General features: G+C 35.5%; 1 protein-coding gene across 1 annotated transcript in view; it reads left to right on the top strand.

Annotated features, from left to right (window-relative positions):
- The window catches only part of TTC29 (tetratricopeptide repeat domain 29), a 268,223-nt gene that overhangs the window by 69,772 nt on the left and 182,849 nt on the right, over window positions 1-15,602 (top strand). Inside the window, exon 7 of the mRNA XM_036889136.2 lies at window positions 11,091-11,303. Coding sequence (XP_036745031.2) covers window positions 11,091-11,303 — 213 coding nt within the window. The remainder of the gene's footprint in view (window positions 1-11,090; window positions 11,304-15,602) is intronic.

The raw sequence follows: 15,602 nt of genomic DNA, 5'->3' as shown, positions 1-15,602 counted from the left end.
AAACATATACATCCCTATGTTTATTGCCACATTATTTGCAGTAGCCAAGATACAGTAGCAACCAAAGTGTCCATCAGTAGATTAACAGATAAAGAACAGATGGTACATATACACAGTGGAATACTATTCAGCCATAAGAAAGAAAGAAAGAAATCCTGCCATTTGTGACAACATGGATGGACCTAGAGGATATTATGATAAGTGAAATAAGCCAGACGGAGAAAGACAGATACCATATGATTTCACTTATTTGTAGAATCTAAAAACAAAACAAAATGAACAAAATAGCAGTAGACTCAGACACTGAGTGACTGGTGGTTACCATGGTGGAGGGGTTGGGGTGGGTGAGTGGAGAGGGGGAGGGAATAAAGGGGCACAAAAATTCTCAATCATAATGTAAGTTGGTCACAGGGATAGTAATACATGATGGCAAACAAAGGCAATAATTCTGTAACATCTTCCTATGTTGAGAGATAATGACTGTACTAGTTGGGGTGGGGATTTAAGAATGTGGGTAACTGTTGAACCACCGTGTTGTATACTAGAAACCAATGTAAGATTGTATATCAACTATACTTAAAAAAAACTAGTAACTATATCCCATGTAAAATATACACTAAATGGGGAAAAAAAGGTTAAGATGACTGTAATTTAATGGAAAAAGAATACAAACAATTTGCCAATCAAGTAATATGATATGTAACAGGTATATGGGGAAAAACAATTTCTCTAAAAATCAATCTGAGTAATTGTGAAATACTATTTAACCCTTCTTAAAAATAAAAGAAAACAATCATGAGTCCTCAGTAATACTTATTGCTAGTGATAAGGTGAATCACTTATTTTTTTTAATTGAAGTATAATGGATACACAATATTGGTTTCAGGTGTACAACATAGTGATTCAACAATTGTATACATTACAAAATGCTCATAAGATGATTCATTTAAATAAATGGTTTTGGAAAGTAATATCGCAATGCATTGCAACCATAAAATTTTCCATCTATTAAGTCTACTTTGGGAAATCTAAAAACTTTCCAGAAGATGGGAAAATTATGAAAGTGTTAATCTGAACATCATTTATAATAGAGAAATAATCTATATACCCAAGAACTAGACAAATGATTAAAGTATACATCCCCCTAAAATATACAGCCTTTTAAAATGTTGTTATGAAATATGTAATATGGAAAGTAGTTCTGATAATATAATTTAGATAAGCAGAAAAAATATATTCACATCTTCACCACTGTGTAAAAAAAAACTAGTAGATAGAAAGGAAGTAGAATAAAACTTAACCAAAATACAAACACACATTTTGATTGATTGATATCAGTAATTTTTAAGATTTTTCCTTGTAGAATTTCATTAATGCTGATAGATTTTTGCCCTTAAAATAATTAAAACATATATTGCATTATATTTTCACTATATATCGCTTCTGTGTTTTAGTTAATTATATTCTCAAAATTCTTTTGTATTTTGGTTAGTGTTAGGATGACAATTCATCTCTACTTGCCTGCACTGAAGGAGTTCCCAGTATTTGAGACTTGTGGTGCTCTAACTGGGAAAGTCCCAGGCGAACCTGGATGAATAGGTCACCCTACATATAGTGAACATTAAAATTTTCTTTTGTCTTTCTAAACGTAGTTATTTTATTCATGCACCAAACAATAATGAAACAACATCTTGATTATTTGTATTAATAGGTTTTACCAAGCATAATATGGTTATTTTTGGTTGTAGATGACTCTTATTTTCTACTAAAATTGCTGTCATATTTTAAGATTTGTAACAGTGAAGCCTCTGTTCCATACAGGACGCTCTAAGAGAAAGCAGTCTTGAACTGACAAAGGGCATCTCAGTCAATGTTTATCCTTGAAAAGAGGTTCACTGGTGGGTGTTGTATATTTTGGAGACAAACAAAAAGACAGGAACATTTCCAGCAAAACCTCCCAATGTCTGCTGCTGAATTGTGAGCAGTTCCTGATGGGGACTGTAAGTCCTAGTGTACTTCCCCTGCCTACTCACACCTTTAGTACAACTACGTAAGTTCACCAAGGATATTTTATTCCTCTTAATGGTTAAAAAATAAATTCATTTTCCCCCCACTTTTAAAGTGCTTCTAAATTTGAATCTTAAAAGTCTCTTTGGAGGAAACTTTTCCAGAAAGATTCTCAGGAGGAGTTTACAAATTATTCCATTCAGGTTTCTAGTAACAATGTGAAATAAAGCCAATCCAAAGTGCCGAAGTATGAACATTGATTACTCCAACATACCTGCCAGTCACTAAGGCTCTTGGGCTGCCCACAGGCCTGGTGAAAGCATCTTCCCTTTATTGCTACATGATTGCAAGGTTTACCACTTTCAGCTCTTCATTTTTGTAGTAAATTCCAAGAATGGGTTTAGAAAGTGGGCACTAGTATACATTTCAAAGGTGCATCTGACTAGATCAGTAATAGAAACTGAGTCACTTTATGTTTGAATAGAAGTGAATTTAATTCTTAGAAAGTATTTTTCCCCCCAGAACTTAAGTGAATTAGCATTGCTATTTCTATATAATTAATTGTCACATTTTTGGACATGTCAGTTTATTCTCCATCTACTATGTGCACATGTTCATAAACCTTATAATATTTAATGAAGGGATCCTTTTTAAGTATTGATAGTCATAAGAAAATTATACCATGTTTGATCTGTGTTAAAGAATCAAAGTCCAAGATTTTTGAATGGAACTTAGAATAAAAATGTAATTAGGTTACATCCCTAAAGTCTAATATATCTTTAAACAAGACTGCAAATGAAACTTTATTAGAACTTCAAATGAATTATTTCATTGCCTTTTTTTAAAATTCATTTTCTTCCCCTTCCCTTTCATGTCTGTGTTACTGACATTGCTGCTTGTATTTTACCTATCTTTATCAGGGTGTTTTAATTATTTACTGCCTAAAGAGCAGCATGGAGAGCAAGTCTTATTCAGAGGTGCCTGCTCTGCAGCAAGTTTTTCTTTTTCAAAGCTTTGCAAGGAGGTCTTGAATAGCTGCACTGAGTCTACAGTTCTTGCCACACTGAGTGAACTCTTCTGCAGGCAGTATTTCCTCTATCTGAGAAGAGGCACTGCCCCAGAAATAGCTCTTCAGATGCACCACTGCCCAAGGGTGAAGGGTGTTGGGTAAAAGTTGGATGAGGTGTGCTGTTTCTACCTACTGCCTTAAATAGCTCTTAATTTGAATAAGTGACACTTCCATAATATTCAATTTTAAATATTTAGTTTTAAAGCACCGCATATAACAGGCCCATCCAGGGTCTCTCCAAATGGCAAATCTGGAAGAAAAAAAAGAAGATATATAAGACCCCATGAAAATTTAGTGAAGGTCTCTGAAGCGCCAGGCACTCTGTAGGGTGCCAGCACGGCTGCGTTAATGACCCCTGCAACCACGCCCTGAGGTTGCCATTGTTATCCTTGTTTGAGAGCTCTCAAAGAAAGGGCATGACGGATCCAATTACATCTTGGTGTTCAAACCTTGGTCTCTGCCTTTAAGTAAAATGTTGGACACAGTCTCTAAAAAGCAGACACCTTGAGGAAGTAAAGCCACATAGGCTTTGAGCACCAGCTCTGTCACTTAGTGTACAAACTGAAGCAAGAGAACTGCTGAGGCTCATTTTGGTCATTGCTAACATGTGGATTCTAACGTAGTTACATATATATAGTAGCTACTGTCATGCTAGGCATGTGATAGGTGCTCAACTAGTATTAATTTTTTCCCACTATACTCACCTAAATAGATTATTTTTAGTTAGGTTTCTGTAATATCCAAAATAGCACATGCTTATGGTCAGTCAAAACAACAATGTACAGGGAAAAGTGACTGCTCTTCTCACCTCCATTTTCTGAAACTTAATCAATACTGATACTTTGGTGTATGTTTTTACACCTTTTTCTTTGCTCATGTAAACGTATACACATAATCAAAATGTGGTTTATTTAAAAACATGAGCAACATATAATTCAAGTAAGAATTACATTATTGATTAAGTCCACAGCAATATAATTCATTAGTTGATCTAATGTCAATATTAACTCTATTTCTCCTCAGACTTTAATGCTTGTCAACACTTTTTACTTGATATTTGAAGATGAGGTGGCAACCATTAAAGTAAAACAATTCATTGTATGAGAAAACTAATAATCTCTATAAGCTCTACAAGGTTTATGTTGGCTAATATTAATTTCCTTATGTTTTATACACTATACAAGTATACATTTTTTAAAATTATTTGAGTAATTTTGGTACTTTCAATTAAGAGCATTTAAGAGCAAAACTGCCTAATGCCTAATCCTTAGAAATTACAAAACTTGGATAGAAACTAACCCTCAAGGTTTATCAGGACATAAAGCAGTCAAGCTTGTATGCTGTTTCCATCACTGACCACGATTCAGCTATCTAAAAAATCACAACAGTAATAATTCCTTCAGAATATTTTAGAAGTCCAGGAAAATTTTCTGGATTTTAAAAATTAACTTATTAGTATTGCCAATGTCAGTGATAAAGCCCTTGGTGAGTTTCTTTCATATCTGCCTTTCTGGAATCCTCTTCACTGTCTGGTTTAATAAAGCATACTTTTTAACAGGGGTGTGGTAGCATTACTGTATGTCTATCTGAAATCTTTGTTCAAGATGACAAAGAAAAGGTTCCAGTTTTTAAATAGCATCTTAAATTTCTTGTAAGGATCCTGAAGTAACTATTCACAAGTTATGGGACACATTTCCTTCCTGGCTTATTAGAGATGCTATTGAGTTACAGAACAACACCTTTGTTTCCCAGCATTCCATTTTGCAATGGTGTGCAGTGGGTTCTGGTGCAGAACAAACCACCTCTGACAAGAGATAAACCCTTAAAAGTGATAGTTTCCATTGGGAAGGGTGACAAGCCCTTAACTATTTCAGCATGTGTAGTGCCAATATAATTGCCATAATTTAATGTAAAACCTAAAGATAATATAAATTGTTCATGCCATTAAACTGAAATGGAAAGCGATGTCTTTTGTTTTTACAAAAGGGCAATAACATTTTTCTCTTTTTGCTACTGTTCAATATTGTTTCTAGCCGATTTTTTGTCTACATTATATGGAATAGTAACTTAACAACAAAGATGTCTGGTAGCTCCGGATTAAAATGTAATAATATGCATAAAGCTTTATTGTTCCTTTAGGTGGTTGTTTTAAAATAAAGTGGAATATTGCCCTAAATTCCTCAACAAATGTGCACAATTTAGAACAAAATATGCTTAAGAATTATATCAGTGCTGCTGAAGAAATAGGCCTTATGAATCTGTCAAATTATTTTCTGCAATTGTTTCTGTGGTATTATTTTTACTGGCAAATGTACAAGTTGATAGAAAAGGAAATAATTAGCCACTTTCAGAATTGCTGATGCATGGAGCTAAAGCAGGCCAATGGGTTACTTAGAAATTGTGACATTTTAAATTACCTGAACAATATCAGGAGCCATCTTTGGACATAATTAACACCTTGCCTAATTAATGTCAGGTCTAGACAGAGTCACACTTTCTTTATGAAATATTATTTTTTTCAAACTTGCTTTCACCCTTATCATATTGCAAACTTTAGATTTGTGTGCTGTTTTCTTAAGTGAAGCAACTTCTTTTTTTTTCTTTTTCCTTTTCCCTCCCCCTCCAAGTAATCAATGCACTGCTGAATGAGTTCATTTTAATGCACTCAATCATGCCTCTAATGTTCGTAGCTTACGGGCGCAAGCATCAGTAATGCAGGAATGTTATATGGCTTTAGTTTGGGCCATTTCATAAAATATTCATGGAATCAAAAATGTGCATCAAAATAGCGGCTGGGAGAATTACATTTATGTTCCTGCTTTTATGGCAGCTTCACATTTAAACCCATTTGTGTTAATATCTAGTCAATCTTCCTACTTTAAAAAAAAAAACTAAAATGGGAGAGATCATATACATTCTCCTTTGCTTAATATTTGTACTAGACATCTGCTGTGATACAACAAATATCTATAAACTTTCAGAGATGTGCAGGAAATGGGGGTAAGCAACAATTTGGATAATACCCAAACATATAAAATATTATTTTCTCTACATAGTGTTTGTCTTAACATCCTACCAAGCATTTTACAGCTTACAGCATTGTTGGGGTTTTGTTTGTGTTTTTAAATAAATGGGTGGATTTCTTGTTTGTGTGGGCTTTAGGTAAAGTGAAACTCCTTTGCCGTGTTTTTAATAGTGTACTTTCCTTTAGGTGAAAGCCTATAAATGCACAGCAACCTCCTTATTGTTTATTGAGATGTCATCTAATTGTTTTCTAAAAAATTGAGGTTTAGAATACTTATATCCATACTGGATACTTTAAACAATTTTGTTCAGGGTGTATCCCAAGAAGTGTTTTCTGATACTACCTCTTGTTACTGAGGTAAGTTGATGACTGATGGTATTAGTGGAACCACTGCTAGTCCCCCCAAAAAAACATCTTGGCTCCATTTCCTTCCCTGATTCACTTGAAATATCAGCGGACTCTGGATTTTTGCTTAGCATAGAACTGTGCATTCCAGGCATTTAGTTGAGCAAAAATATGTTTTTCTTATTATGGTTACTCCTCTGATCTTTGTTAGTTATAATGATGAAGATTTACTGGTAATTCCTGGTTCAATATGATAAAGCTCATGTCCCCTCAGGAAACCTTTAACATCTATGGATATTACCAAGGCCTTCTCTTTCCTGTTCTGTTTTTAGTTAACTTTTATTTTTAGAATAACTTGGTGTAATCATTCTTCTTCTTGCCTTCCTCCTCAATGGAAAATAATGGTGCCACATGATAATTCCTGAGGATGATGGTTAGCTAGACACTTGTCCTTTAATAAGATTGATGGTGGGGTCTAGAAATCTCCCTTGGTTGATATTTTTAATTTATTTGGTAACAAAGAGGAGACTGGATGTGAACACCAAAGAAGTTATAAATGGCAGCTATGAGCCAAATATGAAAATCTCTTTCATGATCTTCATTTATATTTACATTTAGATTTGTCAAAATGATCACTATATTGATGACCTTTTATAATATATCTCAACTATATTAAATTTAAAATTTTCAGATAAAACAGGATCTGTGTCTTAATAAACATCTAGCCTTAATAGTAGAGCCTTTGCTCAGAAAGCAACAAAATCCTATTCACAGTTGAAAATACAAATTGGATGGAAATCATATAATTGTTAATAGTGCTTAAAGGGAAAAAACTTGCATATTTAAATTACTGTGCTACCTTCATACTATAGACATATATTTTAATATTTTTTAAATCAAATATATCCTATTATAATATGTATTTTCAAATTCTGATAAGCCTTTAGAAATCGTAGCCAGTCGTTCGTACATGTGTGGTCATTTGGGTCAAGTCCTTGCTGGCTTATTTACTGGCCTATTTGCCACCAAAAACTTGAGAAATGAATCTCTACATATAAGAAGGACTAGAAAACTCTACTTCCTCTGCGTAGGCACCTTGGTTTAAAATAGTGCTGATCAGAATCCCCAGTGAGTTCCTTTGTGACAAAGTAGTGTGAGGATGGAGAAGTCAATCTGTGAGAGCTGGGTGTGTCCACAGGTGACTGAGTCTGGGATGCTCAAGGAACTCCAGTGCCCCCATGAATGGCCCCACATGGTTTAGGGGAAAGTAGGGATTTGAAATACGGGATGCATAGCTGGTTGCATGTCAAACCAGTCAGAAGTATATCAGGGGCTAATATCTGGGCTTTTATGTTACAGGTAATTTGTGATCCCCTGAGTAGAGTCACAGATTTATAGAGCTGGAGGAGACTAGAAATGATGTAACTCAAACACTGTTTTTAATTTGAGAGATTTATGTTCAGAGAATGTAATTTACTCCACCTAAGTTTCTTGACTCTTTGTTCATTGACTTGTGGCTGATGTGGTGGAACCAAGTGATACAGGTTTTCAGTAACTAAACATCACTTTTTAGCTCTGTGAGTCATTTAAACTTTATGAGCCTCAGTTTCCTCTTTAGTGTAAAAGTAATAATCATAGTTACTTTGTCAGTTTGGAGAAGGTTAAATAAGATAAGGAATGGGAGAAACCCTTGGCCAATAATCATGAGGTAGGCAGTACACTGATACTAGCCCCCAAAACTCTGGCAAAGTTCAAACTCAACTGAAAAGATTATTTCTCAATCATTCAAGGCTGCCTTCTACTGTAACCAAATGATACCAGTGTCCCAAGAGCCTCCCTTACTTCATTCCTGCTTAGTCAACCTGTCTGGGATGCTGGATGACATCAGTAGACAGAGGGAGATCTAGCTTATATGGAGTACAAAGACACAGTCCTCACCTTTTCTTCACTTTCCCCATTTCCTCCACCTCTCTTTTCTTCACTTTCTGCTCTCCTCTTCCCTCTCCCTACCTCCCCTTTCTGCTCCCATGAAATCAAATCTTGGACATGACTCTAAGTTCTCATATACTATATACATCAATGTGTCTCATTTGTATCACATTGTAATTAGTTAAGTTATCCAGAGCTTCCTCTCCTGAAATTCTTAGTGAATCTGTTATTTTACAACACACGTTTGGATCCTTTTTCCATTTGGTTATTGTGTGTGACCACAGATGCCCTTAGGTCCTTCCTGGTCTTCTTACAGTCCCAGTTTTTTTCTGGAACTATCTGATTTACTCATGTTTCCCTGTATATCTGCCTTTCCCTATTCACATGGCTGAAGAGAAATATACACCTGTACCTTATGAATAGATGGATGCCTTGTATCCATCTTCCTAGGAATACGGAGCTATACTTTACAGGCAGAAACATAGTTAACAGAGGAAACATAGCACACATATATGTCAATGTTCCATTCGAGTTTTTAAAAAAAACGAGGGTCGTGAGTATTTGGTGAAAGGTGTTTCTGGTGAGAGGTGCTACAGTAAAGAATTGAAAACTGTGCCTGCTTTTGCAGGAAGTAAGAGAAAAATCATCAGTCAAATGTAAAGATAGATGAGAGCAGTGAACTTCAACCTTCAGTATTTGTATCAAAATGAAAAAGAATTGGGCATCATTTTTAAAATAGCTTCTATTATGTATATCTTATTACAAAGTAAGCATATTTTGATGGGAGAAACATTAGAAAATGCCAATAATCAGAAAGAAAAAAGAAAAGCAGAAAAGAAACCATCCATCACCCATGTAACACTGATAGTGCTTTGTAAATGTTTCCTGATGTTTTCCAATATTTTCACTTATCATAAACACCTGTCCATGTAATGAAATATTCTTCTATAATATGATATTTATGACTTTGCAGTCTTTTATCCTTTGAAAATTTCATAATACAAGTCTGTAAACACCTCTGCAGTACATATTCCCCTTTCTGTATGTATCCTTGTGATATGCCCTCCTCTGCATGGTGCCAGGTCAGACTGGCCATGTCCTTACTGAATTTTTGTGCATTTATTTGCTGACTATTCACCTCTGTTTGTTGTGTTTCTTTGCAATTACTATTCTTATGTGTACATTCTTTAATATTTCAATACTAAGTTGGATGACAAATTCAGTGCAGAAGTAGAGGGAAATTTATACAGTAGTCATGGCAGCGGCTGCAATACCCTGTAAGATCCAGTGAAACCTGTTTGAAGAAATATATTGAGCCAGATATGACCTGCATAGGTTAATTTAATCATATAATTATGATTATATTATTATAAGGATTCATCTACATTTCTTGCATTAAGAGTTATACTTAAAGGGAAAAAAGTATAAATTTGTGGCTATATTTCAGTTGGCCTGTTGGATTTTTTAAAAATATTATCACCATGCCAACTGATGTCAGTTGCTATGTTTATTGATCATATACTCTATATTAGATAATTGACATGCATGAATTCATTTCTCATAATAGCACTTTGAATGGTTACACTATAATCCTACTTTGCAGAAGAACTGAACTCAGGCACAGAGAGGGTAGTAATTAGCCTGAGGCCAAACAGCAAAGAAAGGTAAAGTAAAGCTTGGATAGGAACTTAGATTTTCTGATTAGAGTCTATTCTCACTCTTTACCACTGTGGGAATAACTAGATATAACTGCTTTTCCAGTTCATTCCAATTAGGTAACTTTAATACCATAAAGAGTATTTACATTACAGGATATTATGAACATTTCCACAAGGCATTTCACAAGTAAACTATAATCCACCGCATGGAGCTGCAAACTACTCTTCCAGAAATGTGCTTGCTCATATGTCAAGGTATGAAATGGCTTACAGCTAATTAGAGTTTTGGCTTTGAGAAGATATATTGGGGCCACATGATAAAATACTGTTTAAAAAGGCAGTTAAGTTACATTTTAATTATTCAAAACTAAGCATACTAAACAAATGCCTGCTTAGAAATAAGTTCAGTCAACACTTTGAGAAGTAGTTTAAAGAGCCATAATACTTGAATGTGAAATTTGGAACGGCTGTATCCTTTCTCAAGATACCTGACTTCTTGTTGAGAAGGAAGAGTATCTGTGTGTTGAGAAAGCAGGGCAGGATAGTGGTTGAGAGCAACAGTTCTGGAATTAGATTACCTGAATCTACTAACCCATGGACATACAATCTTGGGCAAAATTCTTAACCTTGCTTTCTCTTCTTTGAAATGGAATCTTAACAATCCCTATTCCATAGGACTGTTTTGAAGAATAAGTGAATGCATATAAAGTGCATAGCACAGTGCCTTGCATATATAATATTAAGAAATGATTAAGTAATATGTTACTACTAATAATAATTACTGGATTTTCACACACTCTAGATATATGGAATCCTAGTCAGTTTCTACTAGCTGAAATACATCCCTCTAAAGGGGATCCATCCAGAGTCAATGCTGAATCTGAGGTCCAAACTGAGACAGCTCCTTTCCCAGTTTAAATCCTCTTCATTCTTGGAAATCCCTGACTGTATTCCGTGGTTTTCCCCTCTTTGATAGTAAAACATAAAACGTACACAAAAGTTTTGAAAAGATGTTCTGGCTTGTGGTTTATGTTTATGAATGGCTTTTATTCTTCAGGTCAGCTTCTAGAAGCTGCTGAGCATTATGAAGCATTCCATCAATTGACGCAAGGGCGGATATGGAAGGATGAGACAGGCCGCTTTCTCAACTTGCTGGCCTGCGAGAGTCTCCTGAGGACTTACAGATTACTCTCAGACAAAATGCTAGAAAATAAAGAATACAAACAGGCCATCAGAATTCTAATAAAAGCTTCTGAAATAGCCAAAGAAGGTGAGTGGAAGAGAACACTCTCACATTGCTTCCTTTAATGGGCAGACACTGCTTCTCCCAAGAGTGAAGTAAAAATCAAGTGTTTGGGTGATTATTTCCTATGAAATGCAAAGACAAATGCCATCAATATACTTCCAAATTTCACTGTAAAACGGAGGTTCCTTAGTGCTGACAACAAGAAATCCATTAATTTCTTGAAAGCTTTATCTCCAAAATTGCAATACTCTGGGAGTAGTGTTATAAAACAATGAACCTGTAATGAGAAGGTAAGGTCATTTGCAAAAGTTAAGAGAGTGTGTGTGTGTGTGTGTGTGTGTCTATTTAAGGTCATATGTTTCTTGCAATCTGAGAGACCTTTCATTGTTGTAAATTCCTGGTTGTCAGGTAATAGGAAAGATATGATAAATATTTAGTTAGGAGTAACGGGAAAACAGAAGCTGATGTATTTTAGACCCGTGCCGTCTGTGTGGCCCTTGTACTGGCACCATCAGCACCATTGGAGAGGCTTCTGAGCAGCATCACAGGCCTCACTCCACACCTACTGCGTCAGAACCTGCAGGTTGTCAGGATCCCCAGGCAACTCGGATGCACAGTTCCAGCAGTGAAAACACTTTTGTGAGAGCTGATCATAGTTTTAATATTCTATGTCTTTTGCATATGTATAAAATAGAAGAAAAAATTTGGAGCATAGTCTCAAAAGCTCTTACTTTGTGAAGTGCAAGGATATTTATTTAACATAGACATTTATTAATAGAGTAGACTTTTCCTGAAGGAAAAAGTGACAGAAGTTAGGCTTTTTGAAGTTTATTAGCTCATGGATATATTTAATTGATTGGCTTATTGAGAAAGCAGGGCTGATTTTCTGGGTGTGATTTTAATTTTCTAAAGAGTAAATGTAAACAGCTTAACTTATTCTCTCTGTTATTTCTTTCAATAATATTAGTTGGAATACCCATAGGAAATCACCCCCATTGAAGGATGTATCCTATTGAATGAACCGTTTTTGAATGAATGGTCTAGTATCTTCCCTAAAGGGGTAAATACTGACATGAAGAATTAACTCTTAGATCAATTTCAGCAGCTAACTTTAGACAGATGGGAAGTTATATGGAATTTTAATATCAATTTGGAAAAGGCATTTTACTTTAGGTTCACATGTGCTAAATTGTAAGGTAGTTCATAAAGAAAGGAAGGTTCCAAAGGTCTCTTCCAACAGTCGGTGCCTACCAGACAGTGTCCTTTCTGAAAGCATCTCTTCATTTTCAAAGGACAAATAAGGTGAGCAGGAGAAATCTTATTTCTTATGCTGTAATAATTTCTTAGTACTTTTTAAAACTGATAAGTATTTGTCTCCCTGTTTTTCAAATAAAGATGTAGGTAGGTTAAAGGATCACAAGTATATTACAAAGCTCTGATAGCAGCCAAAGGGCGCTGGAACAAAGCATCCCTCCTTCCTACCGTATCCTCCTTTGGTAGGGAGCCTGAAGCAGCAAACATGGTGCCTGGATAAGGCATGCTGCCAGATCCGCTTTCCATAATATTTCAGGAGTACTGATATCTGCTGTGGGCCAACTCTTTGCTAGAGCCCTTTGTGTAATGCACAAGTTTAACACAAGCCATATAGTAATTCTGTTTTATTATATTCTATTTATGATTCTATCACTCTATTATTTTCATATTTCATTCATTAATCTTTCATATATTCACAAAGTTGTGCAACCATCAACACTAACCCCATACTCATGAGAAGTCACTCCTCAACCATTAATCTACTTTCTGTCTCTGGATTTACCTATTCCGGATAGTTCATGTAAATGGAACCATACAATGGATGTTCTTTTGTGTACAGCTTCTTTCACTTAGCATAGTGTTTTCAGGGTTTATCTGTCTTATGGTATATATCATTTCTTTTATGGTTGTATAATATTCCAGTGTAGGGTTGTATTACATTCTCTTCATCAGTTTTATGATCTCACCTTTTGTCTATTGTGAATAATGTTACTATGAATATTTGTATACAAGTTTTTAATTATTTTGTCTATATAAGTGAAAGTGGAATTACTAGGTCATCTAACTCTATGTTAACTGTTGAGGAATGGGCAAACAGTTTTCCAAAGTGGATGCACCATTTTACATCACCACCAGGAATGCTCAAGGGTTTCACTTTAGCCACTTCCTCACCAGAACTCGTTACTGTCCATCTTTTTTATTATGGTTATCTCAGTAGTTATAAAATGATATCTCACTGTGGATTTAATTTGCATTTCCCTGTTGGCTAATGATATTGAGCGTCTTTTCATGTGTTTATAGGTCATTTGTATATATTCTTTATAGAAATGTCTATTCAGATTGTTTGCTCATTTTTAATTGGGTTATTTGTCTTTTAATTTTTGAGTTTTAATTATCCTTTATGTATTATAGATACAAGTCCTTCATCAGATACATGATTTGAAATCAAAGGGTTTTCTTCTCATTTTCTGATGGTATCCATTGAAGCACAAGTTTTAAATTTTGGTGAAGTCCACAATCATCATTTTGTTGTTGTCATTTGTGTTTTTGATATAACTAAGAAGGCTTTCACTAATCCAATATCATGAAGATTTAATTCCTATGTTTATTCTAAGAGTTTCATAATTTTAACTCCTGTATATAGATCTATGATCTATTTTAAAGTGTGTGTGTGTGTGTGTGTGTGTGCGTGTATGTGTGTGTGTGTGTGTGTGTGTGTGGTGGGAGGAGGGATCATCTTCATGTTTTGCACGTGGATATCCAGTTGTCCCAGTACCACTTACTGAAAACACAATTCTTTCCCAATAAATTTTCTTGGGACCCTGGTCAAAAATTAACTGACTATAAATGCAAGGGTTGCTTTCTGGATTCTCAGTTCTACTGCACATATCTACATGCCTGTTCTTGTTCCACTACTACATATTCTTGATTATTGTAGTTTTGTAGTAACTTTTGAGATTGGGAAATATAGTCTTCTAATATTGTTCTTTTTAAAGATTGCATAGGCTATTCTGCATCACTTTCATTTCCATGTAAATTTTAGGATTAGTTTCTGCATGAAAGACAGCTGGGATTTTCATAGGGATTGCATTGAATCTGTTGATCAATTTGGGGAAGATTGCTGTCTTAACACCAAGTGTTCCAACCCATTAATATGGATTATCTGTCATTTATTTACAAATTGTTTTATTTCTTTCAGTGATATTTCTTAGTTTTCAGTATACACATTGTGCCCTTTTTTTGTTAAGTTTATTTCTAATATTTTTCTTTTTGATGCTATTGGAAATGGAATTTTCTGTTTCATTTTAAGATTGTTCACTGCTTGTGTTTTGAAATAAAATTGACTTTTGTATGCTGATTTCGTATCTTGCAACCTTGCTAAACTTGTTTATTAGCCTTAATGGTGTTTTGTGGATTCATTAGGATTTTCTAAATATAATATCATATCATCCCACAAATATAGTTTTACCTCTTCCTTTCTGATCTTGATGCTGAAGGACAACTGAATATATCACCCCCAAAAAAACCTTCTACATAAAGAGTATTTTTGAACTACAGTCACTTGAAAAACAGTAGAAACAAAGATGATATTCTAACCTCCCCTTTTCTTCTTAAAAACAAAAGATAAAAACTGCCATATGAAAGATGCCCCTCCTTGTACCATAAGAAAAGAAACACTTGTCAATGGGGAGTCAAAGCCAAGGAAAATCTGTGCAAACAGACCTTGTTAAAAATAATCTTTATCGAGAGGGGAGCCAAGATGGCGGCGTGAGTAGAGCAGTGGAAATCTCCTCCCAAAACCACATATATCTATGAAAATATAACAAAGACAACTCTTCCTAGAATAAAGACCAGAGGACACAGGACAACATCCAGACCACATCCGCACCTGAGAGAACCCAGCGCCTTGCGAAGGGGGTAAGATACAAACCCCGGCCCGGTGGGACCCGAGCGCCCTTCCTCCCAGCTCCGGGCGGGAGAAGAATAGGCAGAGCAGGAGGGAGACGGAGCCCAGGACTGCTGAACACCCAGCCCCAGCCATCCGGGCCAGAGCGCAGACACAGGGTGTGTGCGGGGCCTGGATACTAGGGAAACAGGGCAGCAAGAATGGTGAGCGGGTACCGGAGGCCTGGCACCGGAGGACATAAGAAAAGCGAGCAGCCATTTTTTTTGTTTTGTTTTGTTTTTGTTTTTGTTTTTGTTTTTGTTGTTGTTTTCTTGAGGTGAGTGCTTTTTGGAAGTCTTAAAGGGACGGGGACCCCAATACTAGGGAAACAGGGCAGCAAGACC

This window comes from Manis pentadactyla, chromosome 1 (genome assembly GCF_030020395.1).
Source record: "Manis pentadactyla isolate mManPen7 chromosome 1, mManPen7.hap1, whole genome shotgun sequence".
NCBI lineage: Eukaryota > Metazoa > Chordata > Mammalia > Pholidota > Manidae > Manis > Manis pentadactyla.
Note: the sequence above shows the minus strand (reverse complement) of the source record. Positions and strands in the feature narration are given on the sequence as shown.